The following is a 27,897-nucleotide window of genomic DNA, read 5'->3' as shown; positions in this document are numbered from 1 at the left end:
CCCAAGGCATCAGAGAAGGGCTGGATAGAGGAGAAAATCTAGCGCTCACAGAGTGCCCACTGTGGCCCACGTGCTGTGAAATATACTACTTTCATGGAACCCATTTGTGTGCCTTTGCTACAGACCCTCTCAAACTGTGCCCTGCATTTGTTAAAGGGAAATTAGTCTATAAACCTTCTCAATGGTCTCTAAGCAAGGGAGACACTATTTGGGATCATCGCTTTGGGAACACGTACCATTTGCCAGGAGATGCAGTGGGGAGAGGTGCAGTCAACATGGGCTAGTGGGAATTCAGAGCAAAGGAGAGGGTCAGTGGGTAGAAAGTGACATAGAGGAGCACCGGGGTGGATGCTGGATGATTGTGCTAGCCAGCCGTCTGTTATTGTAGCGATACCTGGGGCAATCGACTTATAAAGAGGGAAGATTCACCGTGCCTCAGAGTTCTGGAGGTTTTACCCCATGGGTGCTTTGGGGCCTATGCCAGACAGCCACCATGCCAGGGGGCATATGGAGGGGTAAAACTGTTACTCTATGGCAGTGAAAAAAAAAGGGGGGTGAGGGCTCAACTGTCCCCTTTACGGGAACACTCTGGGTGATCTAAGCTTTCCCATTAGACCCCAATCTTAAATTTCCCACACGCCCCCTAATAACAACACAAGCCTCTGGTCCACTCTTAAACCTGTGAATCTTTAGGCTACACTCAAGATCTGAACTGGATCATCTCCTAGACAAGGACGGAGGTCAGACATCACACGTTAGGCAGTGGGGGATAACCCTCTCACTCATCAGAAACTGAGGATGGGAGTATTTTTGCTAAACCAATTTAGCTAAAACCATCATGAGGCGTTTTACAGGGGGGCCAAGAAGAAGAACGGAGACCTTACATTCTGGCTAACCAGAGACTGTCATGTTGACTAAGTAGCAAAACTTGGATTTCTGCCCAGGTCTTCCCGACCCTGGATGCTAAGAGCTTTCCAGGTTGTCACACTACTTCCTACCTAGGAGGGCGAAGCTGTTGCTAGTGCCCAACAGCTGTCGGGAGAAGAGCAGCTGGGCCAAGGGAGACAACGAAGGCTATTGTTAAGAGAGCCCGGCAGGCAGAGGGAAGGACAGGTGTGCAGCGTTAGGGCCAAGGAACAGCTTGCGAAAGAAGCAACCAGTGGCCGTGACTGACAGGAGAGGAGAGTTTCAAGGGATTGTGCCTTTGGTTTTCATCCAGAAGTTTCCCAGCTCTTGTTTCTTCGGAAACGTTGCTCATCCTTAATGAATGGCAGGCAGTGCGCATGTGCAGAAGCTGCTTCTCTAGGAGCGGTGCTCAGAGTGCCCTCGAGCCCGGCTCTCTGGAGTTTACATTGTGTGTCCACATGTAATCTCAGCATTCGGTGCTATGACTATCACCTGATTTTCACACGAGATTTGAAGGCCAAGGGCCGTCCTAATTGCCCAGTTAGACCAAGATCAGACTCTTAATAGCCTACCCACATTCCTGCCCTGTTTGGGAGGGCTCTGGTTTTACACCGGACGAGACTTTCTGTGAGGACTTTGTAGACAGAGAAAAGGGGGCTCTGTCTGCGACCCCTCCAGACATTAAATATATAATTTGTGTCTTTCAAGGAGAGGAAAGGGATCTTAAGGTCACCCACTTAGAGACAGCCAGGCATCAGGCTTCAGTACCTAGATCAGACAAAAGAAAGCAACCTGGCCTGAGAGACTAAGTCATCGTCGAGAGAGCACTGCCACCTTGTGGCACCAGCCTGGCACTGCACACCCTCACTGACTCCCGATTGATTTCTACTTGTTAGAACTTGCTTTAATTGGCTCATAAGACAAGACCGATAGCGTCGGCGCTTCCTCTGATGGGAACATCGGAACTAGGCATTTAAAAAATAAATAAATAAAAAATAAAAAAAGAGCGAGTTTATATTTGAATAAATTGACCAAGAATCTTTTTAACTGGGAAACAGAAAAAGACCTTTCAGGTTCATAAGACCTTGTCTCAAGATGTGTGTGTGTGTGTGTATGTGTGTGTGTGTGTGTGTGTAAAAATTGCGCCCACGTTCTTGCTATTGAAATAGGTGTGTGTGTAAAAATCAGTATTCCCTTCGCTTTTAAGAAGAAATATGAATGCATATAATTGATATCGTTTTTGCTAAGCACAGTCCTGTTCCTCTTCTGAAAAATGGTTGGTTCCATGCAAGTCTTTTGGTCTGAAGACAATCTGATACTTTAAAAATAATTTGCTGGTTTACTTGTGACTATAACTCACATCTATTTGGCAAGGCAGGGAGAGCAATGTTTCCTAGCAAGACGATATGGGTGATGGAAAGTCTTTTACTAACTAGACTTATATTTGTTAGTTAAAACACACTAAGCACAATGACTCTGTATCTGAAGAGGTCTGAGGAGGCAAATTTCATATCTCATATCATAAATACGTATTTTTGAGGCTGGACCTAAAGAGTATATACATATATGCTGCAATGTCACACGGTGTGTGACACCGTGCCTGGCTCACACATTTTAGGCTGAAAGGAATACGAGCTAGAATTCTGCACGAGTGGCCCTGGTATTCCAGGGGCCTCATTCCAAGCTTTTGTTTGCCTCTGTTATTAATCTCTTTGAAAGGAGCTCCGATTGAAAACGATTTGCTTGCTAGAGGCACGCTAACAAAAGCTCATAGATGCAGAGGCTCAGATCACAAGCCTGCATCTCCCTTGGGTCCTGAGGCTGGAAAGCCGAAGGAAGTTCCTGCTAGAGGTGGTGTCTGCTGAGGTCTGTGCTCGGTGTGCAGACGGCAGTTGTTCACTGTGTGCTCACAAGGACTTTTCCTGCTGTGTGCATGGGAGCGGACAAGTGGCCAGAGTCCTGGCTCTGTGCTGCCTCCTCTTAGGAAGAGAGCATTTGGGGGCATTAGGGTGCGTCTCTCACTTAACCCCACTTCCTTGGAGACTTTGTATCCAGGGTGCTTTGGCTTTTGTTGCTGTTAATTGGTTGGTTGGTTGGTTGGTTGGTTTGGTTTCAGTTGGGAGGAGATAACTGATCCCACATAAACATTTTGGTTGAGAAAGAGACTTTTTATAGTCTCAGCACCCTCTGTCATGATCAGAATCCACTGAGATCAGGAAGACAGAAAACATGGACAAAGAAAGTTTCTGCCCCATGGCCACCAAACGAGGGGGCGACACAGACAGATGCTGATCATGGCACAGACGCTGGTCATGGCACACACACTGGTCATGGCACACACACTGGTCATGGCACCCATGCTGGTCATGGCACAGACGCTGGTCATGGCACACACACTGGTCATGGCACAAGAGAGCATATATGGAGCCTTTCTCCTAACTGGTCTGCCCTTTAAAGGAAAATTGAGAAACCATGGTGGCATTTAAGTTTTCTGGTTAAACTTCACGATTTTTTTCTAACCAGAATGGGGGCTAACATGGAAACACATTCAAATTCCATTGGCATGCAGAGCTGAACTGTGTTGACTGTAAATTGGACGACATACTTCTTACTTCATATGGAGGAAGAAAAACGGTTCCGTTCTGTGGTAGGGACTTAAAGCGAATCGGCAGGAACTGCAGCACTGTCTCTATACTCCCCACACTGTTCTGGCTAATTGTACTTGCATGGGTGCAATTGTTCAATAATTTCTACCTGGGCTTCCGAGACATGTGCAAGCCCAGCTTAGACCCTGGGATTTCCAGGCTTCTCTCTCTATCCACAGCCTAGGTCAAGCATCCTTTGTGGGCCCTGAAGTATGGTCAAGTGTAACCTTGTCTGCACAGCACCCGGCTCAGAACATAATCCAGAAAACAGTGCCTTGGGAAGGCTCCTCCCATTCTCCTCTTCCTCAGTTCATCCTGCAAAACAACTAAACAGGGCTGGTTTCTGTTGTGTTGCTGTTTTTGCTTTTCTTGTTTCCAAGTCATGGTTTCTCTGTGTGGCCCTGGCTATCCTGGAACTCGGTCTGCAGACCAGGCTGGCCTTGAACTCGCAGAGAACCACCTGCCTCTGACCCCCAAGTGCTGGGGTGAAAGGTGTGCGCCACCATGCCTGGCTGCAGGACTCTGTTTTATGCAAGCGCCTTCTGGGTTGTTTCTATGGGACCTGATTTTGCGCATCTGGAGAACCAGGAGGAAGACCCAAGTCTACAAGCTATTCTCATGACCACCCCTCATCCCCAGAAACTGGCCTGTTCAGGTTCTTGGCTTCATAAGATGTGATTTCTATCTCTCACAGTGCCTGGGCCATCTGTTCCTTCCACCATTAGACTTGCAGCATGGGCTCCATCACCCTGTCAATCATCCCCGCTTTCCTCCAGGACAGCGGGTCTCACACAGGACTTTGCACCTAGTATGTCTTGGTCCTGACTTGCTGGCTCTGTAGAAGACACAGGTGAACATCTAAAGGTGGGTGGAACCCCTCCATTAGTGTCACAAACCCAGAAGCACATGGGCTCTACAGGGAACATCTGAGCTGGAACAGGACCCTGTGTGTTCTGGGCAAAGGGCTCGGCAAAGAGGCACCCTGAGCTCTGCAAACTGTCACCATGAAGAGGAAGGCAGAGCTGTGGGTCCACATCTCCTGACATCTGGACACTTAAACAATTGCTTCCATTTTTTTTTTAAATATTGGCAATGAGTTCCGGAACGTTTTAAATCAAACTTCAATCCAAATCTCACATAACCAAGGACTCATTTTGAATTCTGGTGCTGGTGACTGACTCAGGCAGGATGTAACCTGCATGATCTGCCTCAGTCTGTATGGTCAAATTGTCATTACTGTCATCTCACAATACAAATCATGTCTTACAATATGGGACATAGAGCAAAGGGCAGAATAAGCCATCGATACCGTTACAATAAGTGTTATTTGAAAGCTGGAAGCCTCAGATGAGTCCCCCCTCCAAAAAAAAAAAAAAAAAAAAAAAAAAAAAAAACAACCCCAGGGCTTTGTCTCCTTTTATTTTAAGATTGGGTTCACGTAGAACATGGCCAGGGCTTATTCCAGTAGCTCTGTTTCAGTAAACATTTTATGTGCTTGGCGAGTATGTTAGCTTGTTCAACCATACAGCATCTTTGTTAGTTCATAATGATGTCTTTGCTCTGGGCTTCAGATAACTAAGTTCAGAGACAGTTATGTTTCCAGGGCCTCTTTGTCCATGAGTAAAGGGCAGAGACTAGTACTCCTTCCATGAACCGAGTATCTGAATTCTTGGGTCCAGCCTAATTCTGGACTCAACAGGACTCTTAAGGCTACTGGATGAGGGTCAGCATGTCTCTAGGGCTGTTGGGAAGTGTGCTAGGGCATCTTCCTGCCAGGGTCTCAGCCCAAGCTTGCAGAGGTAGGCTTGACTGTGAGCAGCCCCTTGAAGAATCTCACTGGGTTCAGTTCTGCTTGCTCTTCTGTGGAGACAGGCACTGCCAGACTCCTCTGTAGATCATCTCACTGGGCAAGGCGTAGTTGATGGCATTGACTGTGGGCATGATTTTGGCAATGAGGGCAGGCACCTGTTGTGTTGGAAAAGCCCGTGATAAATGCTCTGAAGCCTCTCCGTCTCTCCTAGGCCCACTTTATGACTCATCCCCTTGCAACTGCCAATCATTTGATTCCTCAGCCTCCGAGTCTTTCTTGGTAGATGTCTATGGTTCATCAAATGTCACAGAACCCCCTACCACATCCTACCCATGCCCAACCTGGGTGTCAATCCCAGCCCCTGGTCTCGGAGCACATGCTCACTCCATGTCTAGCTGTCTCTATCATCTCAGTATGGCCCAAAGGTTGAAGGGGCACTTCAGAACAAAAACATTTTCTGTACTTGGCAAACATTTAAGGGAAGAAAGAGGGAGGGGAATGAAAAAGAGACCAAGTGGGTGAGTTAGCAGGAAGCCAGAAGGTGTGATACAATGAGACAGACAGATGTGAAGATGTAGGGGATTCTTTGGGCTTTGGAAGAATCTGTACCATCTGTAGCTTGGGAGAGATGAAGCCCACATCTGCGACGGTTGCATATAGGTACAGGAGGGCATAGGGGCCCCAGCCCAGCAGCAGCATCCTGCCTGGCAGAATGGTGTTCACCTAGGGAGGAAATATCAGAAGAAGCATCCTTCACTCTAGGTGGCCATAGTCATGCAGAGGCAGGGCTCCTAGCACAGGACAGGCTCTAGGAAGGGGTTGAGCCAGCAGAATTAGGTAGCACATTAGCTCTTTGCCTTGAAAGGCTAGGTAGGTAGTCTTAAGCCTGGTATTTAAGCCTACCTGACCTCAGTTTCCTTGTCTATAAAATGGTATGATAGAGCTGAGTTGCCTGGAGGTAGGAACTGGGGTGGGATGGATAGTGAGCAACATTCTTTGACATGACTCTATAGCAAAGGAGATTTAACTGGATGAAGACACATTTCCTTCAATGTTGAATCTTTAAACTATGTTGAGCAGTGAGCCTGGGAATACAGCTCATTGGGTAGAGGCCTTGCTGTATAAACAGGAGGATGAAATTCAGACGCCCAGCACCCGTGTGAAAAGCGAGATGCGGTGGCACATGCCTGTAATCCCAACATTGGGAGGCGGGGACAAGAAAGATACATGGGGCTGACTGGTTACCCAGTTGAGCCAAGTGGCAAGCTCCAGATTCAGTAAAAGACTCCCTCTCAAAAACCTTGAGAGTGGCAAAGGCAGTAAGCATTGACTTTCGGTCTTCACAGCCACGTGAACTCCTTCCCCCAATGCTCCTCAAATGTGAACCAGGAACCGTTTTCATTTTCTTGTGAATTAGCCCTTTTCTGGAGAAAAACGTGTAGTGAAGACATTGAGGCTAGGAGGGAAACTAGCTCCTTACAGTAGACAGTTCCATCTCCAGAAGCTCCCAGCTTTGCTCGGAACCTTGGTGCCGTGGATAGTGACCAATGCTTGGGCAAGCAGAGCTGATGCCTCAGAAAGATGAGGAAATCATGGTGGTGGTCTTCTGGCTGATGGAACCCCCGATAAGTGTGAAAGTTTCATGTGTGCAGATCAAAGTTGGGGTGGGAAAGGCCAATGAAGCGGCTGGGTAGACAAATGCGCTTATATCCAATCCTAACAATCTGACTCCAATTCCCGGACCCACATGGTGGAAGGTGAGAATTGACTTCAGCAAGTTGTCCTATGACCTCCATGTGTGTATGCCCGTGTAGACCAGGGTGGCCTTGAGCTCACAGAGATCAGTCTGCCTTAGCCTCCCATCAATTGTATTGAGTTGCAATGACATTCATTGTTGGAGCAGTGTGAGCTGATGCAGTCACTATGGAAACAGATCTACCATATGACCTAATAATATCACTCCTGGGCATCCAAAAAACTCTGCTTCCTACCTCAGAGACACATGCTCACCTATGTTCACAGCTGTTCTGTTCACAATTGCTAGGACACAGAAACAGTCGAGAAGACAACCTACTGATGAAAAATCATGAAAATGGATAATAATAGACAGTGGAATTTTATTCAGCTGCAAGGAAAATGAAATTCATAGGTAAATGGGTTGAACTGGAAAATATACTAAGTGAAACCCAGACCTAGAAAGACAGGCATTGCATACACGATCCATTCATATGTGGATCTTAGCATCAAATCTTTACAATTGTGTGTTGAGAACACTCGAGCACTTGAGAGAACACTCAGGAACTATAGAAGAAAATGGAACACACACACACAGACACAGACACACAGACACAGACACACACACACACAGACACAGACACACACACACACACACACACCAGTTCAGCAATTATAGAGGAAAGTGGTGCACACACTGTTAAAGCCCAGACTCAGGTAGCATGGGAGTAACAGTACTTTGAGGGCATGACATGAGAGCTGCACTCATGAAGCCACAGGAGCTGTGGCTGTCTGCATGAAACCAAGCCAGTCAACTTTCTAGCATGGAGTTGGGAAGTGGTTCATGAGCTCCACCCCTAAGAAGCTATGGCCAGTTGGTGGCTTTCAAGGGTGTGGACTCAGGGTGACTGAGCATTCTCCAGTTGATGGTCCCATGGGTGTAACTACATGGGCAGCACAAATTGGGGTTGGTGGATTAAGTTATTTAAAAAGAGAACGTGAGCTGGGGATGAAGAAAGTAGGGGTGAACCTGAGAGGAGTTATGGGAAGGAGTGTGGATTGAATCAAATAAAACCACACTGTATGAAGTTCTCAAAGAATTAATACAAATAATTTTTAATGTTGAGGTGAGCAATGTGGAAGAGAATCGAGGAGGTAGCGCTCTGGCCTCCAGGGTCCGGGTCAGGATTTTTGTCACAGGGAAGCCCTTGACATTTTAGTTAGACCCACAGATGAAAGTAATACATAATGTTGTTTTCTAATTCACAGGAATAAATTTCAGTGGCATGTTGTCTTACTAAAAAGAATATTTTTATGCACTAAAGTCAAGCACTTTGTGGAAGAACTCCAGGGCTGGGATTTGATCCACCTCTGCTGTTACCAAATGTGGGGCACTGGTGAGTCCTCTAGCTCCCTTCTCGGCGCCTCCTCCCAGTCTGTGACAAAGCTTCTGCTCATCAGAAGAGATTCACAAAGATGAAGGGAAAATACCTATAATGTCTACAATATCAATATTTGCTTTCCTTAAAAACAACCCTTTGCTGCCAGTTACGGCTCATTTGTTAATTGATTAAGGGGCAGAGTCAAATGAACATCTCTGGCACGGGAGTTTTAATATCGGGATTCTGAGCTGGCCAGGAGGTCTTATTTTAAAGCATCGTTTTCTCGGACAAATGTGCTTGCAGGTGTGGTTTGATGTGGTGGGTAATAGCCTGTGACTGTGGTTAAATTAAACATCTCAAAGCAATTTAAAAAGCAGCATTTGAAGAGTCCTGCAATTGAATGCCAAGCCTCAAATCCCTAGGGAGACTGAAGCATAGCAGCCTGCAGGATGTAATGTGGAAGCCTGGATCTTGGGGCTGCAAGGTCTGCACAAATTGGTCTTGTTTGAGCCCTTGCTGCCTAAGCTTTGGAAATCTGAGCAACAGAAAGGTATTGTCTAGCCCTAACAATATATTATCTATGCAAGTTGGGTTTTTTTTTCTGATGACTTTTGCAAAACCCTGACTTCTGTCGTGCCATGAATGTTGCCAGGGTCTCTGAAAGGACCCAGCGGCCCCCCCCTGCTGCAGGAGCTGGCTTCTTACCGGAAGATGACCACTCCTGGAGAGTTTGTGTTCCATGAGCCGGTATGAAGTGAGCGTGATGAAGAGGGGAACGAGGAAGTTGAAAAAGGCCATGGTGAAGAGGAAACTGATTTCGTTTCTACAGGCAGAGGGGAGAAAAACAGAGGTCAACTCATCCAGGATACCAGCAGCTCAGGATGCTACCATGTCGGTGCTGGACAGTGAGTGGCGGCACCCCATCTTAGACATGCGCTCATACTAGGTGCTCCTGTGCCCAGCTGATCTCTCCTGGGTAGTCAGGAGCCATAGGTCTTCCTGAAGTTTGCCTTTGGGAACCAGGAGCTCAGATGAAGAAAGGATTTATTTTTCAAGCTCAAATGCTCAGCCCTGCTATCTTGTTGGCCAAGGCTGGATGGAATTCTTCAATTTGGGAAATATATTCACTAAATTCTGAAGGTATCAGTGGGCCGAGAGAAAAGAATATCCAAGGACATTTCTTGATTTGCACAAAGATTTGAAAATAACCCATGGATGCTGGAGACTGGGTACTATCTCTTTAAGCAATCAGTGAAGGGGTTGGGTATGGTGACTCACACCTGGGAGGCCAGGCAGGAGGATTGCCACAAGTTCACTGCCAGCATGGGCTCTAGAGTGAATTCCAGGCCAGCCTGAGCTAGTGTGACCTAGTGTCTCAAAAATCAACAATGGACAACTCATTAAAGGGACTGCCAAAAAGCCTGTGGTCTCGGTTCAGGGCCTCGAGGAGCTGGGAGGATGACCAGAAACAACTGGGAGTCACAAAGATGCATTCCTGGCTTCATGAAGGGGATGCTACTCAAGGGCTACGTTTTACTTGTTCACTAAGGAGAAGTGTAAGGAGTACTTGTTGGGTGATGTTCTGTAGGACATTATTAGGACCATCCAAATGCATAGGTCAGTTTCACGTGAGAAGCCTGCTATGAGGGGCAAATGAATCTGCCTTGTCTGTAAAATATGAATCCAGTGTAACTGTGCTGAAAACAAGATGGGGAGAGGTGGGAGGCATGGAGCTAGAAGCCACTGTGACCAATCCCCAAATTGATACCTGATGGATTTTTCTAAGCTTTTTCTCCCAAGAGCCACACAGATGGTGTGGTAGTATAAGAAAATTCCATGGTTAGGGATACTGCATGTATTCAATCCTATTTTGACAGGGTTTAGCCCACATTACATGCTGAGAGGAAATGGAGAATGTATCTTCATGCCAGGAGGTCCCCACCTAGGCAAAGTCTTTATGTGCTTTAGATATGTTTGTCTATGCTTTCTGCACCACGACACCTCCCTGTGCTGAAGAGGGCCAAAGGGTAGTGGAGTTCCATAATAGTCATGACTGACACAGACCAATACCCACTGTGTCATGCTCCTTTGGGTTTCCCCAAAAGTTAACATTGTTCCAATTGAGTTTTCAACTGGAACACCCTTCTCACAGAAGCTTAAAGTCAAGATCCCTGTGGAAGTGATCCTCAAAGCTGCAAGTTCCACCTCACCTGTCACCTCTAGAATAGTCCAATGTACAACATGTCCCCAAAGGCTCATAGTTATAGTGGCCCCAGCCCATCAGGGGCAGGGATGCCCAGAAGGCAGATGATAGCCACACAAACAGCACCAGAGGGATGGCTGTGTTCCATGCCAACTGTCTACCTGCAGAGATAGAGGAACGAAAGATAGGTTGTAAAGAGATAGCTTGACTATGTGAAAAAGAACGGACTTTGTCACTGCAGAGTCCCTAAATCCCTAGTCCAATAGTAATAGCATGGGTATCGTTGAACCTCAGTTTTCTCCATAATGAGCATGAAGATCTCTGCGTTTGAGGGCTATCATGAACAAAAGAGATCATTGGAAGTGATGGTCTCCTCATATATGCTAAATCATCCTTAGAGAACAGAGAGGAGGAGGGAGGGAGTGAAGACAAAAGGCAGATGTGTCACCCAAGGCCAAGGTTGAGGAAGAGATCTATGCGGTAGTTTGGGTAGAGGGGTGCTTGCTGAGAGGCATGTGTCTGCTCTCAGGATGTTCTACAGAAGCTCGGGGACCTGGATTTGATCTCAGGACTGCTGGCAGAAGCTATTGTACTGACAGCCTCTTAGGGTGTGATGTGGTCCAGCCTGACTGACCTGCCGTGGTCCTGTTCTCTATCTTCTGCAGCCTCTTTGACTGGCCTGTCTTCAGCATATCTGTCCCAGGTGTCCTTGTCTCTCTGTGGATTATTTGTTGAGCCCTTTTGACCCCAGGGTAGAAGACAGGGCTCCCGATAGGACAAGCATAGAAGAGCTGGTTTACAACCTCCCTCACCCCACACCTAGCCTCTCTTGATAATACACCAGATGAACTTTGTTTGAATGTGCACTTCCCTGCTAAAGATAGGTGGTGTCCTCCAATGCAAGTGCTGAGAGTGTAATATCTTGTGTGATGGCTGTTAAAGGTAAAACTTTGGGAGCTCATTTATCACGAATGGGGAGTCCTGAGTGAGCCTCATGGTCCTTTAGTATGGATCTTTCTAGACTGCAGTGTAGTTCACAACTCTCATATTCATATAAGGGCAGACGTGAGAGCAATGACCTTGTGAAGTTGCAGTTTGGTGCACAGCAGTGATGGCGTACACCTTTAATCCTAGCACTCTGGGAGGCAGAGGCAGGCAGATCTCTGTGAGTTCAAGGCCAGCCTGGTCTACAAGAGCTAGTTCCAGGACAGCTGGACTGTTACACAGAGAAACCCTGTCTCAAAGCAAACAAACAAACAAACAAACAAGGATGTAGTTTGGTGAACATCTAGAAAGAGGGATTATACCAAGCAAGACCAGACATGATCTCAGGCTTGAGAGAAATAGAGTTCTGTTGTTTAAGCCATCTGCTCTTTGGTGTTTTGTTATAGTATCCCAGGCCAACTAAGGCACCCTTTACTCCATCAGAGAGCGGGGTAATTAATATCCAGCTTTGCCCACATGGGGCAGAAGCCTTTTTGCATGAAAAACATTTCCATGATAGAGTGTTCATGTCACCCAGTAATGGAGCAGGTGATCCTGGCCTCCCTCCTCACTAGTCCCTGTCTTCAGGCTGTTCTGCTGCACTCCCCAAAGCAGAAAAGAATTGGATGCAAAGGCATGGTGGGGTTGGAGGTTAAGTGAAGAGATGTTTGTGACTCCCAGAGAAGACTCTCTCTCTCTCTCTCTCTTCCTCCCCCGTCCCTTCACGTATGTGTGTATGCATGTCTACAAATGTGTAGGCATACGTATGTGTGTGCGCATTGTGCATATGTGTGCACATGCATGTGAGTGTGTGTGTGCGTGTGTGTGTGCATGTGTGTGTATGTTTCTGTGTATGTTGTGATGATCCTGAGGACATTTGGAAAAGGCAGTATGGGAACCATAAAGAGCGATCCCCTAAGCCATGTTAACAGGAGAGGCTAGCTTATCATCACTCAGAATAAAATCAAGGCAGTTTTTCACCAAGAGGGTGGCTCCTGATGCCTGAAGGTTAGCTTGTGGGGGTCATGGACCCTAAAGGAGCCTTCATGCTGATAAAATCCACCATGCAAGACTTGGACTCAGTTGAGAAAGGAATTTACAACCTCTGGAGACATCCTGGCCATACTCGATGCCAGCTCTATTTACTGGGCTAGTGTCATGGGGCTGGTTGACTACCTTCTTTTTCTTCTCTATGCCTGTTTCTTAGGCTGTACACTGGAGGTTTTCCATCTAGGTCAGTTGAACTACAGTTCTTCAAAAGTATGCTCATGTGCCTCTCTCTGCTAGTCGTAATGTTGTGTGTTTTAACATGTACTGAAATTTAAGTACACTACACCTGTGATTTCACAGCTATCATTTAGAATAGGACACTAAGAAGAATAAAAATTAGCTTTTTGTTGTTGTTTCAGAGATAAGGTTTTTTGTAACTCAGGTTGGCCTTGAACTCACTAAGTAACTGAAAACAACCTTGAACTCCTGATTGTTCTGGCTGTGTCATCCTCCAAGTGCTGGCATTAAAGGTGTGCACCATTACTCCAGGTTTTTGTGGAATTGAGGGCTAGATCCAAAGCCTTGTAGATGCTAAGCAAGGGCCCTACCAATTGAGCTATATAACCAGATCCTAAATAAGTTCTAAAGAGAACTGGGCAAGGCACAGTGATACACACTCATAATAGCTGGTTTGGGAAATAGAGATGGGAGGACCAGGATTTCAGTCACCCTGCCTTCATATGGAGCCTGAGCTGCCTGAGACAGTCATAAAACAGAACTAATGAGATAAAAGAAAACCCATAAAACTAAAATAAAAGTCTGACATTTTTTAAAGTAACTCATTTGCTGGGGGAAAAAAATAACAAGCAAGGGTTAGGGACATAGCTCATTAACACAGTGCTTGCCTGGCGTGTGTGAGCCACTGGGTTTATCCCTAGCAGTGCATGAAGCAGGCTTGGAAGGGCACGCTGGTCATCCTAGCACTCCCAGGGAGTCTGGAGCCAGGTGGGGTACATAAGAGCCTGCCTCAAAACAAATAAAAAAAAAAAAGACAACAGAGCAGGTGGCGCACTAATGACAAAATCTACAATGAGGCTTGGGAAATCTAGGACTGGGTTCATCTTCATGTGGCTCTGCCATGACCCATGAAATGGCGAGGTGGGAACACACGCAGACACCACCTTCTGACACACACACACACACAAACACACACACACTCTTCACCCTCTTTCTGTCCCCCAAATTTACCTGACTTCCAGGATGTCTTCTATGCCCATGATCTCATTTTATTTTCAAGATGAATCTCTAAAGATTGTTTTTTAAAATAATCTTGCAGAGAAGAAAACTGAGGTTCAAAGCCTTGAAGCAAGACGGTAGCAAGGGCAGACACAGTCTTTCTAATGCCCATCTCAAAGCAGGCCTCTCCACCCTCCCTCTTCCTCCTCTTCTGGAATGAATGCAGTACGTTATGTGCATGTGGCCTCCCTCCCAACCACACTCTCCTGTTTGGAAAACACTGGGCTGAATTGAGTACTGACCACCCTGCCCTCTCTTTTATCCTCCTACGCTCAGTGTCCCCACAGTCAGCAGGCCCACAGACATACGGGTGCAGTAGTGGTGGTAGCGACCCCAGGCGATGGCTGCACTGCCACAGATGCTTGCCAGTGCCGTTGCAAAACCCTGGAAACCGTGAGCCTGGCAGCCCTCTGAACCATACGGCCAGCGCCTGTGGGAAACAATGGGAGTAATGAACCTTCCCTCCATCCTTCCCCCCACCCACACCTGCCCAGAAGAAGCTGGAAGGTTTCTGGATCACTATCCCTGCTCCTGCAAGGAGGACCTTATTAAGGTCCCATGGTGTCTTCCCATGGTGGAACTGGGACCCTGGGGTTTAGGTCAGTGGGCTAAGGAACCACCAATGGGCCAAAAGGTCCTTTGGGATGATCATCTGTCTCATCCCTGCTCATTACAGGTAGGTGAACTGAGGCCAAGAGAAACAAAATTTCTTATCCAGGGTACCACAACAGATGAAGGCAAACCTAGAGGGTAAACCCCCAAATCTTGGATTCTCATTTTCTTGGTGAAGCTGAGGAAGAAGTACTGGTTCGATGTGAGAGGAGGAATTCTTACTGATGTAGACTTCATCAGTAAGACACCTTTACAGACCATATGACAAGACCCTGGTGTGCACATGAGGTACTAGACACTGGTCTAAATCCTGTTTGTTTTAACAAACACCTACTTAGGGCCTACCAGAGAGTATTATTAGTTCAAGCTGTTTGTAAATAATCAAACCAGTACATCTAAAAGAACATATGAATTAGGTCGTAATATGTAACTGGTAGACGCATCCCAGGACTGGAAATGATAAAGCAAGGACTCAAGGCTCAGCCCCTTGAACGCAGGGCTCAGGTTCTGAATCCCTCCAGTCCACCGTCTCTTTGATCAGGTCTGAGCAACCCCTGCAATTACAGACACTGGCTAAGTCTTCATCAATAACCAGGAATTTGAGTTTAACTTAATTCCGCATACTTAACCTCTGACGTTGTGACAGTTTTCTATAGGTAGAAAGAAAGGCTCTGGTTTGTTTACTTAAAACCCCGAGGCCTCAGAGACTATGGAAGGGGAAGGGGCTGGTACCGGAGGAGGCTGGATACAGCTGCAACAAGGGCATTCAGGCTGATCCCACTGTCTGCCAGGGCCAGGCTCAGTACCAGCAGGTTGCTAGGAGTCTGCAGATCTGGAGTCTTGCAGAAAGAGAAGATGGTCAGGCCATTGAGGCTGAGGCCAGAGAGCGCTGAAAGGAAGGGTGATATCGAGGCTGGCACCGAGGTGAGGCCCATGTGGGCATCAGAAGCAGGGTCTGGGGTGGGTGGAGTTTCAGGAACCTCCCAGATTCCACCTCAGCACCCTCTCACGCATCTTTTCAATTGCTACTCTGGTGGGATGACCCAGGACACCAGGCAACAAGGTGAAGCTGCAGGAGGGGTTCTTGAGAAGCAGAGACCCGACCTTCAATTTCAGCTTGGTCACTCCCTTGCTGTTCCTTGAACTTCCTTAACCTTAGCTTCTTGTTTTAAAAGAGCAAGAGCTGAACCTGCTGGGCAAGATACTGAAGAATCTGAGGCAGGAGAATTGCACGTCCAAGGTCAGCCTATCTAGCCCTGCCTCAAAGCTAAAAGGTCAAAACAGGACTAGGCATCTCCTTAGCGGTAGAGAACTTATCTGACTTGTGAAAAGCCCTGGGTTACAGCCTCAGTAGCATCCCACTCTTGCTAAAGGGGGGAGGGGGGAGGAAGGATGATGGAGAGAGAAAGCTTTTTCCTTTAAAATTGTGGAGGTCAGTTCATTGGAAAGAATCCTAGAAAGAGAAGCAATATAAAGACATGAAGTAAATTCCCTAGCATATTAGAGGACCCAAAAAGCAGGCAAAGTTGAAGGGTTCCCAGAAAATGGGGCCCACTCCACGATGTCCAGGATCTGCAGGGTCTAATGGTCACTCCCTCCCCCACTGTCAGTCCTTGCGCGTGTGAAAGAATGCACAGTTACTCTTCTGGGTTCGGTTTGAATGGAGACTGTACCCCACCAGCCTGGCTTTGGGGAGAACCCCATTTCTGTACTCACTGAGCATCTTAGAGATTCTAGCTTGAGGTAGGCATCTCTTGAACCTAAGTAGCTGTTGCTGGAGTAAAAACTCTGGTTGTTGATATAGACCTGGTGGGGGTAGTGGCAGACTAAGGCAGAGGTGGCCGGGGGCTAAAGAACTTAAATTCCCTGTATATCTAGTTAAACCATGATTTTATACTAATGATTCAACTTGCCTCTGCACACACACATTTCTGACTAGGCAATGCCCTGATAACGTCCCCCAGTGGGTAGTCAGCTGAACTGTTTATATCTGGAGACTTCTGAGAACATGCTCTTATAAGACAGTCTCAGCAAAATTTCTTGGGAAATGGATTAAATTTTCTCTTGGCTTGAGGGACATGAAAAGCACAGGCCTGGTCCAGTCACCTCCTGAGCAGCTATCGCCTGTCCAAAGGGCTCTGTATTTGGCCCTTGCCTGACTTCTTTATCCTGGCTTCTACACAGCATGCTACATCCTAAGGGGGATGAGAATAACCCCTGGATCCAGAGGAGAGGCAGCCAGGATGGCGTTCCCCTTCCACGGCTGTGGCCTGGATTCTGGTAACCACTGGGTCCTCGCTTCACCCAAGGTCTTGCTTAGCTCACCTTCTATCAACAGCACTGTCCCCACAGCCAGCACCTCGAGTTCCCCAAAGCCAGCAGGCAGGGCCCTGTTTGCTGCCATCCTTGGACACCCTCCTCGTCGGCCACCCAGCTCTCTGCTGGCTCTCTGAAGCCAGGGTCCTCCTTTATAAAGGGCTACCCCACCCGCTGGCACATGGTGCTTACTAGGGTAGACTTTGAACACCTTCTGTTTTCCTCACCCTTCTAAGTCTTCCTCTTGGCTCACACAGAAAGAATTCATTCAGCAGAAGGACAGTGGTGCCTGTGTGAATCTGGAATGAGCCCGGCCTTGTTCATTTCAGCCCCCTGGGCAGGATTAAGGTCTAGGATCTAAATGGTGTGTGACCAAAAGCCGAATTGGGAACGGGTTACATAACCAAGAGAGGGAAGCGGAAGAAAGGATTTGAGCTGCAGCTGTCCCTGAGAATTGGATAGTGACCAGGTCCTCCTATGTGCACAGTTACTGACAAGCTAAATGTCTGGGCGTTCATGTGCATGTGCGTGTGCGTGTACGTGTGTGTGTGTGTGTGTGTGTGTGTCCATTGGCATATACAGGCAAGTGTTCAGGGAAGGGTGATGCTTTTGACATCATATGCTGCCATAAAAACAAGTGTTAACAAGGATCAGACCCTCAGCTTCTGGTTTCAAAGCCGCCACTACTGGCTATAGCTCTGCATTGCAACCATTGGGTCATTATCTATTCAGCTTAGGCATTTGTGCTCCTTGCCTTTTCCTAGTTAAGTGCTGGTTTGAATACATTGTGGATTTAGACTTAGGGGCTTCACTTCCTATTTCCCACACAACCTTGGAGCTATGCATGCATAAAGTATCTCCCAGGATGAAGGATGGCTTGCACTCTTTTTTCAAAGTGCCTCAGAACTGATTTAACACTTTGGCTTCTCCACACAAGGTCTCGACACAAGTTGTCTACCTGCTCATATTGAAATCCACATCAGAAAACAGTGATCTGTGCAACAACTAACCTTCAGATGGAGAAACCAAGTCCCAGAGGGCTATTAACAAAATAGCTCATGTCTCCTGAAGTTAGGGACCACACTAAGGGTGGCCATCAGAAGACTCCTCAAACTAACCCCATGGTTGAGATGCCAGGGCCCCTCCTTTTCAGATGAAAAGACTGGAGATAGATGAGTTAGGAATCAACCCAGGGCCATGCAGTGAGCCGGAAGTGGAGCTGCAGTGATCCTTACCTTCCAGGCACTACCGCTTCACATTGGCACCCTCTGATCCCCTCTAGAAGAGCAACTCATTCTGCCCAGGTCACAAACCTTCCCTACCTAAGTCTGAACTTAATGCTTCTTTGAGCCCAAAGTTGCAGCTACATCCTCCAGGGCCTTACCTACTCTTTTCTGATTTCTACCTTGCTGGTTAACACCTATGGCTGTCTTCTCATGCCCACAAGATCCCCAAAGACATCAAGAAAGAAGAGAAGGGACAAAGTTAGGAATAAAGTACAGAGTCAACTAAATGAAGTCTGAGTGAAGGCATTCCAAAGAAGAAGAAAAGGCAGCCTGGGTGTGGCAGCAGGCAGGGACGTCTTTGATTTTGGAAGGAGGATGAGAGGTACTGTATTAACACTAAGAAAATGCTATTGGCTGGATAGAAAGAGAAGGTATGAAAAGCATCTTTTTTGGGAAATGGTCCTGTCTAGACAGGCTTCTAGAAGTCACTGTGTTCTGTCTTAGTTAGGGTTACTGTTGCTACAACAAAACATCACGACCAAAGCAACTTGGGCAGGAAAGAGTTTGTTGGCTTACACTTCAACACTACTGTTCATCACTGAAGGAAGTTAGGATAGAAACTCAAACAAGACAGGAGCCTAGAGGGAGGAGCTGGTGCAGAGGCCATGGAGGGTGCTGCTTACTGGTTTGCTTCACATGACTTGCTCAGCCTGCTTTGTTATAGAAACCAGAACCACCAGCCCAGGGCTGGCCCCACCCACAAGTGACTGAGTCCTCCCCTGTAAGCACTATTAAGAAAATGTCCTACAGGCTTGCATACGGTCAGATTTTATAATGACCTTCTTAATTGAAGGTCTCTCCTCACAGATGACTTCAACTTTTACCAAGTTGACATAAAACTATCTAGCAAGTCCCCAGGTGTCTTCCTGGGTCCAACCTCACCAGCCTAGGCTTGACTAGGCCATTAAGCATGCCAGACTGTGGAATCTACCAGAAAAGCCAGAGGACTAAGTATTCTGAGGGAGAAAGCAAAGCCAGTGAATGGGTGACTTTTCAGGAGATCTCAAATTCCCTCCTCCCTAGCATCTTGGGAAGGTTTTGTAGGATGGGGTTGGAGAAGAGAAAACAAATAAAAACCTCTGTGAGATCCAGCTCTAGGACCCTTCCTGGTGGGTGATCCTTGAGGAGGGCAGACCCCGTTCTCCTTGCAGTGACCCCCCCCTTACTGTAAGCATGGGTGGAAATGCCTCAAAAGGTAGCCCACTGATATCTGAGACTGAGCTCTTTGGGATGCTCAGGAATGGCAGTGGTTACCCTTGTTCTTGAGCAAGGTAGACATCACTAACGTCTTCCAGCAATACAGAGTCTTCCCAGCTCCTCGGTGAGCAAGTGCGTGTAAGTTCCGGAAATGTACAGTTTGTGGGAAGGCTCTGTCCCCCAGACAGCCACCGATGGGCAAGCCTGGGCTAATTTTCAGCAGCTCTCAGGTAGAAAAGCTTTACTTTCCTCTGTAACTGGTGATCTGAGATCTGAGTACAGTACAGAGGTTGTGCCCTGAAGCGTGGACTCTTGCTAATGCTTGCATTCACTTCAGAAGGCCTTGCTTCCTGTCACTCCTACTTTTTTTCTGGAGACTGTCATAGGAGACAATTTTCAAAGACCTTTATGAGAGACCACAGTTCTGTTTGTTTGTTTTCCTTGAGCCTTGCACCCCAAGGAGACAGACAGATCTGTTACCCATGGCCTGGTTGAAATGAAGTTCTTTGCAAACAGACAGCCCAATCCGCTAGCCAGCTAGTCACGTGCCTCTGGGCAGCTGCCCATCTGCTTTATCTTGCTGCGCCCCAGCTTCTTCTGCCTGGGGCTGTGGCTTTAAGAGGGATTCTCTCCCCTCCCCTCAAGACTGGGTGATTCAGAGAGCAATAAGCTGCTGAGTGCCGGGACTGGGGCTCCCTCCCTAATCCCCAGCCTGTGTTTATCCCATGGCCTTGGGTGGGGGTTGGAGAGTGATGAGCAAGTTGGTAGCTGCTGGACTTACTGGCCAAGCAGGACGGAGCATTCCCGGGGACAGGTTCCCTGCCTGGGCCCAAGAGGAGCCAGAAGTCATGTGGGTGGCCCTAGGCATGGTCTGGCTCCTAGCACTTGGGGGACCTCACCAGGCCTGGAGCTTCTGTCCCTCTCAATGTAGCTGCAGCCTGCACATCTTGAGTGACGGCAGCAAGGCCAGGTAGGACGCCTCCAGGTGTGGGATGGGCCATCAAACCTTCACAGATCCACCAGCTAGGCAGAGTTGCCTGGGGTTGGATGTCTGGCAGCTGTCCACTTACTCATGAGTCACCTGCTCCCACCTGAGGCTATCTGATACACGTAGACATCCTGGATCAGGGACCCTTGAGACCCAACGTCTTGGGAAAGCAGTGTGTACTCAGGGGGTTTACTCTGCCTACGAGGTGTGGGACATGCAGGGGCCAGGATCTGGAAGTTTTTCCTGAGCCTTTCTTTGTGTTTCTGGTGGGGTGAAGCTCTGTTTTTGAAGTCTAGAAGTTTCTTCCCTCTCTCATTCTTTCCCTTCATCTGCTTCCTTCCTTCTTTCCTTCCTCTTTGTATCTCCCAGCCTTCTTTCTCGGCATCTCCCATTCTCACGCGTGACCTCCGCAAGACACCCAATCACATTCAGGTGACTTTGCCTCCTACCCCATGGTAGGACACATGCCTCCCCCTGTGTTTCCTCCCACTTGATTATCTACAGGGCCAGAAATGCCCATTTCATAGCAGGAATCTCCCTCCTTCCTCAGCCCGCTCCTTGATTTTCCCTCGTGCTTTCTTCTCCTCTTCATGGGCCTTGGAAGGCAAAGCCACTGTGGTTGGTGGACTCTTGCCTTTCTAGTGGAGCTCATTTTCTTGCTCTCGTCAGAGAACTTTAAGTCATCTTTCCTCAATGTCCTTGGCTTATTCAGGAGGAAACTTAGTTTCTAATGGGTTCAAGGACTTCAGTCCCTCACGCGGGGCTTTTCCTACCAACTTCTCAACCTTGTGGCGTTCATCATCCTATCTTCTTTGCCTCACTGAATGCTGGAGAACCACTCATCATTTCTGAGCGTGCAATTGTTGTTGTTGGAACTACCCTCCTCTCGATGTTGGCTTGATTGGGGTTGATGGAGGCTGAGAACGGAGAGAAACCTCCAGAAAAGAGAACTTGTCTGTTCCGGAGGAAAGAAGGCATTCTATTTTTGATGTGTTTGATGACTTAATTCATATGGGAAGTAAATTTGCTTTTACTAAGTAAGACGGGCTGATCCGTAATGATGCTCAATCAACCTGGAAAATGGCTGATGACTAAGGACAGTGTGGTGAGGGTGCTTTTGTCACCCTGGTCACAAAAGTGACACCATCCACAGAGAGCAAATGCCTCAATGTCACATGCCATTGGTGGTAGAACCAGTACCAGAATCCATGGATCTATTTTTTTTTTTCAGCTGCTTTTGGTTTTGAGAGACAGGGTTTTTTCTGTAGCTTTAGAGCCTGTCTTGGAACTAGCTCTTGTAGACCAGGCTGGCCTCAAACTCACAAAGATCCATGGATCTAATTTTAAGACTCCAGGAATTCTGCCATGCATGGGGAGCAGGACATTTAGCTAAATGCACATTGTCCCGTGAGGGCAGTGAGGCCATGGAAAGCCGCAGAGAAGCCCCAGTCTCTAGTGGTCACAGGAACGGGCAGCACACTGAGATAAAGCCCCTTCTGTATGCCAGATGCCTTCCTCAAACCCAGCTCTAACCTTGTAGAGCAGCACCCCAGCTCCCTTCCTGCTTCACGCTGGGATCCTGAACACAATATGTGAGCCTCCGGGAATTACAGTAGCAGCTGTGCATCCTGGGAGGTGGCTTGGTCGGGGCAACATAGGCATCTAAATAGATGTTTCTCTTTCTCTTAGCGCCCAGTTTTTTAGGGTGATTCATGTTAGGCTCTTTCGACCCTGTACGCCCTCCCTTGACCATACCCCTCCCCGGGGCCGCATTGAGGGACAATTTCTCTATGAAGTCCCTTCCTTTACCTGTATCGAAGCCATCTTCTTTGTTAACATCCTACCCATACAGACAGACACTGCATGTCTATGTATTACGTATTAGGGTCTTTCTATGTATGCATTCAGGTCTCTATTCTTTGGCTAGATTATCAACAGCAATGGGCAGGCACTGTGACTTTGATTCCATGATCTGGGGTGCTCTCTCCCGAGCCTACTAGACACTGTGTTTGGTATCTGTGTTAACCAGCAGATCTGGGGCAGCATAAGTGAAGAATGTTTGTTCAACCCCCACCCCCACCCCCATTTCTGTGACCAGGACAGTGGTGTGCAGCGACCCTGACTTGACCCTGCCCCCAGCTTCAATTCCTCCGGACACCTGCAGGCTGCGCCTGGAGCGAACCGCCATCCGCAGGGTGCCTGGAGAGGCCTTCAGGTCTCTCAGCCGCCTGGAGCAGCTATGGCTGCCTTATAACGCTCTCAGCGAGCTCAGCGCCCTCATGCTCAGGGGGCTGCGCCGCCTAAGGGAGCTCCGTCTGCCTGGGAACCGTCTGGCTGCTTTCCCCTGGGCGGCGCTCAGGGATGCTCCACAGCTGCAGCTGCTGGACCTGCAGGCCAATCGCTTGTTGACATTGCCACCTGAGGCTGCGCACTTCCTGGAGAACCTAACTTTCCTGGACCTCTCCAACAACCACCTGATGAGGCTTCCTCTGGAGCTGCTGGACACCTGGGCTCACCTGAAGACCGGACCCTTCCTTTCCGGCCACCGTGCCAGGCTAGTCCTAGGTAATCAAGATGGCATCCATCATCAAGAACCATCCCGGTGCATGTTGGGTTTTTAAGGCAATTCCTTAAGCCTCTCTGAGTCTGATGATATCATGACTGATATCATGCTCATCGTCCATACTTGAGGGACCATGGAATGATGTCGACATTAATTTCGGGTTTAGTAGTTCCAGACAAACCGAGCCAGCTCAGATTCCAGAAATCAGAAAACTGAGACTTGGGAGGTTCCTAGTCACACAACCAATGTGTGGCCCATTTAAACTCAGTTTCCCAGCTCAGGATGGAATGAGACGGTGAAATATGTCAGCTAGACCCTCTGCCTCTTCTATCCTTCCTTGCTCCTGATAAACCAAAAGTTTACCAAGTAAATAAGCAAGCCTTTGCTGCCCAGGGCAACTGCCTGCTCCTGGGGCTGATGGGTAACTGGAAAAGCCATGAAAAACAAAGCAAAGAGGCTAATGATCTCTTGGTCCCTTTTCCTAATCCCTCTCCCGAGGACAGCCTGCTAATCACCATGTTTACTTACAAGATTCTTATCTTTTACACCATGTTTACACGTGCATACACACATATATATACACACACACACACACAAAGAAAAGCTGCGTATTCTTACAATTTTTGAAGTATTTGTGTATCACATGTGTGTCTGGTCCCCTCGTAGGCCAGAAGAGGGCGCTGTATCCCCCGTATCTGGAGTTATAGATGGGTGTGAGCCTATATGTGGGTGCCAGGTCCTCTTAACCACGGAGCCATCTCCAGGCCCTGCTGTCAATTTTTTTTTTTTGAAAATCATATTGTATGTATTAAGCAGCACCGATTTTTTCATCCAACAATACACCTCTGAGATCTTCCTAAACAACCGCAATGAGCAGGTTCATCTTCCACAGTAAAGCAGCCATTCCGCCCTTCACAGGTCTTTAGATTGTTTTCACCATCTCACCAACACCTTCGGTACTGGAGACTATTCTCAGCCATGCATTCTTAGTATGTGTGTGTGTGTGCAAATGCATCTGAAGGATGGATGGTGAGAAGTGAACTTGAGAGATAATCCAGTACACCTGTGAAAATTTCTATCATCCATTTGATCGCGTCTAAGGCAGGCGGTACAATTTTCAGTCTTTGTCCCTAGTGTGTGAGACTATGATCATATGATCACTAAGTCTTTTTGCATATTTATGTGCATGTAGCATGTGTGTATGCATGCTTGCATGTGTAGGGGCATAGTGTGTGTAAGCAGGTGTTCACGAATATGAATGTGCAAACCTGAAATAGATGTCACTTGCCTTTCATGGTCAGTCTCCATTTTATTTATTGAGGCAGGGTCTCCCACTAACCCAGAGCTGACTGGCTCAGCTGGTTTAACTACAGCTTGCCCTGGGGATTCACTGCCTCTGCCTTCCGAGTGTGAAAACTGCAGGCTTCCACCATGCCTGCTTGGCTTTTACGTGTATTAGGAAATCCATACTGTTCCTCAGGCTCATCCAGCAAGGCTGGATTATTATTCACCGAGCCATCTCCTCAGACCCAGGGAGTATTTGTGAGTGTCCTCTAATTCTTGATATTGTAAACAGTTTATTTATAAAGAAAGAAACCGTCTCAGAAAACAGTGCTGTCGCTGAACCAAGTCTCGGGTCACATATTAGCAAGGCAAGGAGCTGGGACTGGAGGTCAGTTCTGCTGACTTTGAGCAGAAAAACTGCCTCGTTTTCTCAGGGGAACAGGGGAACATGCAGCTGGACCTGGAGATGTAGCATGAACCTCTTGCTTGCTCTCTCCCTTCTGCAGGGCTACAGGACAATCCCTGGGTATGTGACTGTCGACTCTATGGCCTAGTTCATCTGCTAGAAGGCTGGACTTTAAACTTGGTCTTCATCGAGCCTAGACTGAGGTGCGCCAGCCCACGCACCCTGGCTGGGGTGGCCTTCAGCCAGCTGGAGCTGAGAAAGTGTCAGAGCCCAGAGCTCCGTCCGGGGGTGACCAGCATCATGTCCCCCTTGGGTAGCACAGTATTGCTACGCTGTGGAGCAACAGGGATCCCAGGTCCTGAGATGAGCTGGAGAAGAGGCAACGGACGCCCACTCAATGGCACAGGTGTGTGAGCAACAAGGCCGTCTGTGTTGAGTGCTGGGTTCATACAGGTGGGTCAGCTTCCCAAATGGAGAGCGGACAAAATTAGCAGGGACTGGAGCAAGCCAGGTTGGACTCTGATTTGTCTGAATGAGGTTGGCTAGAATCTGCTCACATGCTGGACATTGGTTGTGACAATGGCTCTCAGTGCATCCTGTCACTTCTCCTTAGTGACTTAGTTATCAGAAACCCGGGGCCCATGTTAGGAGCAATACGAAGTTAATTTGTTTTGTTTTGATTTGAGTCGGGGTTTCTCTGTGTAGCCCTGACTGTCCTTGTAGACCAGGCTAGCCTCAAACTCAAAGATCTGCCTCTTTCTGCCTCCTGAGTGCTGGGATTAAAGGTATGTGCTCACAGCCCAGCACAAAGTTAATTTCTTTTCTTTTTTTTTTTTTTTTTTTGGAAGAAAATACTTTTCGTGTATTTAACATTTTAGCAGGTTTTTCCTTTAAAATATTAACCCAGAAACATCCGGGTTAAATAGTGATGGAATTGCCATCTGTTAAGATCTTGTAATCTTATGGGTCTAACATTGTGCTAAGTAAATTATGTCCATGATGCCTTTGAACTTGAAAAAGTCAGTGAGGTTGGTGATCTGGGTTTATAGCCCTAGCATTTGGGAGGTGGGAAGATCAGAAATTCAAGGTCAATCTTAGCTACACAGAGTTACGGGTTAGTAAAATGGGCTACATGGGACTGTCTGTCAGAATCAACCCCTCCACTGAGCCAAACCAAACCAAAATTGTAAAAAGCAACCTGATTATCTTTTCTTTTTTCACACAAATAAATGGAAGTGCTGAGAGGTAAACGCTTGCCCCATGTTTCACAGCTCATATATGAAGAAGCTGGGATTCCAGTCAGTCTAGCCCTGGCTGAGTGGTGTGGACAAATGCCTATTCTGGCTGAGTGGCGTGGGCAGAGATGGGTCATTTCTGTTACAATGACATCAGGGACGAAAGTCACAGCCAGACACGGGCAGAAAACAAGTCGAGCAGAAATCATTTCTTAGCACCTAACCGGAAAATTTCCCATCACCCCCAGCTTTCTTCTGGCTCCTCAACAAGGCTGACTACTGTTGCTCTAGGGTAGGGATTTTAGGTCAGTTCGGTGCAGAAGGCTCCACTGTGTAACAACACAAAGGTGAGGATGCTAATTCGATGGGTCAGTTGGGGTGTGCAGAGGTGGTTATGGCGCTTCCGGATTGTCCTCTCTTTCTCATACTTGCCCCTGAACCAACCTACCTTTAAGGCACTTGCCTGTGCCCTGATGGGACCCCTTTGCCACGCTCTAGAACCCGAAGGGTAAACTCTGAAGAGATTAAACTTTACAGGCAATTCGTTGCCCTTAAGCAGTTTGTCCTTGAGTAACCCAGTAAAGTGGGCCGTGAGGGACTTGAGATTTGAGTGCACGCCACTATTTTCTTGGAATGAGTGGTTTTCACTATAGTGTGTGTAGACCAGGGACTGTGTGTGACATTGGCCTTAGAAGGGAGCCCGTGAAGATAATTCATCAATTCCTTCATTCCTGCCTCTTCTCTCTCTAGTGCACCAGGAAGTTTCCAGTGATGGCTCAAGCTGGACTTTGCTGGATCTGCCTGTTGTGTCTCTCTTCGACTCTGGAGACTACATCTGCCAGGCCAAGAACTTTCTAGGGGCTTCTGAAACTCTTATCTCCTTGATTGTCACTGAACCCCAGACTTCTACAGAATATAGTGGGGTTCCGGGGGCCCTGTGGCCAAAGACAGGAGAGGGGTCAGAAGCTGCTGCTTACAACAACAAGCTGGTGGCCAGGCATGTCCCCCATATTCCGGAACCCGTAGTTCTGGCGAACAAGCCCTCGGTGCCCAGCATAAAGGAGGAGTTGGAGCTCCAGCACTTTCAGATGGATGTCCCAGGAGAGTTCTCCAGAGAGCGAGCAGAACACCAGGGGGCCCAGATGGTCAGGTCTCTCAAGGTGGTGGGAGATACTTACCACAGTGTGTTGCTGGTGTGGAAGGCCCCTCAAGCTGGGAACACGACCGCCTTTAGCGTCCTTTATGCGGTCTTTGGGCAGCGTGACATGCGAAGGATGACTGTGGAGCCTGGGAAGACTAGTGTCACTATTGAGGGGCTTGCCCCAAAGACCAAGTATGTGGCATGTGTCTGTGTGCGGGGCCTGGTGCCTACAAAGGAACAGTGTGTCATCTTCTCTACTGACGAGGTGGTAGATGCGGAGGGCACCCAGCGGCTCATCAACATGGTGGTGATCAGCGTGGCAGCCATCATTGCCCTGCCTCCCACCCTCCTGGTTTGCTGCGGGGCTCTCCGAAGACGCTGCCACAAGTGCCGCACCGGGGGCTCCGTGGAGGCGTCCGGTGCCTATGTTAATTTGGAAAGACTGGGCCACAGCGAGGATGGCTCAGAGGAGTTGTCCCGGAGCAGCCTCAGTGAGGCGGACAGGCTTCTCTCAGCGCGCTCCAGCCTGGACTCGCAGCTCTTGGGAGTCAGGGGTGGCAGACGCATCAATGAGTACTTCTGCTGAGCCCGAGTCTCCATTGGCACCTGCCTGGTCACTCTCCCTCTTCAGTCTCACACACTTTCACACCCTGACTGTGTGTTCAGCCACCCTTATGGTTCGGGTACTTACATGTACATTTACTTCAAAGACAGCTAACATCACTTATTAAGCACTTACTATGGTCCAGCAAGTGTCCAAAGCACTTCGTAGGTATTAACTTACTTGACTCTCATAACAGCCATTAGTATCTGCAGGCATCATCGTTCTCTCTAATTTCCTGGAGAAGAAGCAAGTGTTAAGTATTTTGCTTGTATCAGTCAGTTTCTGCTACATAACAAATAAAAGCAAAAACTCTGG

General features: G+C 47.9%; 2 protein-coding genes across 5 annotated transcripts; one reads left to right on the top strand and one right to left on the bottom strand.

The window, feature by feature from the left end:
- Positions 1-5,393: 5,393 nt before the first annotated feature.
- On the bottom strand, positions 5,394-16,966 carry Rgr (retinal G protein coupled receptor). 4 transcript variants are annotated; one of them, XM_050140716.1, is made up of 7 exons: positions 16,888-16,966; positions 15,295-15,451; positions 14,259-14,407; positions 10,688-10,841; positions 9,183-9,300; positions 5,971-6,084; positions 5,394-5,516 (listed from the first exon to the last, which is right to left on the bottom strand). In XM_050140716.1, exons 1-7 carry the CDS (start codon positions 16,964-16,966, stop codon positions 5,394-5,396), a joined length of 894 nt encoding a protein of 297 aa, XP_049996673.1. The 4 variants fall into 4 exon arrangements, with proteins under 4 accessions (XP_049996673.1, XP_049996674.1, XP_049996675.1 ...); XM_050140717.1 differs by having other exon boundaries at positions 14,259-14,380; XM_050140718.1 differs by lacking the exon at positions 5,971-6,084 and having other exon boundaries at positions 14,259-14,380.
- A 3,243-nt stretch (positions 16,967-20,209) lies between these two features.
- On the top strand, positions 20,210-27,564 carry Lrit1 (leucine rich repeat, Ig-like and transmembrane domains 1). The gene is made up of 4 exons (XM_050140712.1): positions 20,210-20,331; positions 22,448-22,914; positions 24,703-25,008; positions 26,588-27,564. Exons 1-4 carry the CDS (start codon positions 20,210-20,212, stop codon positions 27,562-27,564), a joined length of 1,872 nt encoding a protein of 623 aa, XP_049996669.1.
- The last annotated feature ends 333 nt before the right edge of the window (positions 27,565-27,897 follow it).

The sequence above is a fragment of the Alexandromys fortis genome, unplaced genomic scaffold (genome assembly GCF_014885135.2).
Source record: "Alexandromys fortis isolate MF-2015 unplaced genomic scaffold, M_Fortis_MF-2015_v1.1 scaffold_46, whole genome shotgun sequence".
NCBI lineage: Eukaryota > Metazoa > Chordata > Mammalia > Rodentia > Cricetidae > Alexandromys > Alexandromys fortis.
The sequence above is the reverse complement of the archived record's forward strand: the minus strand, read 5'-3'. Positions and strand labels throughout refer to the sequence as shown.

Excerpts from the sequence above, each read along its gene's own strand:
- Rgr (XM_050140716.1), bottom strand. The coding sequence starts at position 16,966 with ATGGCAGCAAACAGGGCCCTGCCTGCTGGCTTTGGGGAACTCGAGGTG. Across the intron at positions 10,842-14,258 it reads CTACCACCACTACTGCACCC|GTAGACAGTTGGCATGGAAC; the intron begins GTATGTCTGTGG and ends CTATCTCTGCAG. Across the intron at positions 6,085-9,182 it reads CCAGGAGTGGTCATCTTCCG|GTGAACACCATTCTGCCAGG; the intron begins GTAAGAAGCCAG and ends TTTCCTCCCTAG.
- Lrit1 (XM_050140712.1), top strand. The coding sequence starts at position 20,210 with ATGTGGGTGGCCCTAGGCATGGTCTGGCTCCTAGCACTTGGGGGACCT. Across the intron at positions 20,332-22,447 it reads AGTGACGGCAGCAAGGCCAG|GACAGTGGTGTGCAGCGACC; the intron begins GTAGGACGCCTC and ends TTCTGTGACCAG. Across the intron at positions 25,009-26,587 it reads ACGCCCACTCAATGGCACAG|TGCACCAGGAAGTTTCCAGT; the intron begins GTGTGTGAGCAA and ends TTCTCTCTCTAG.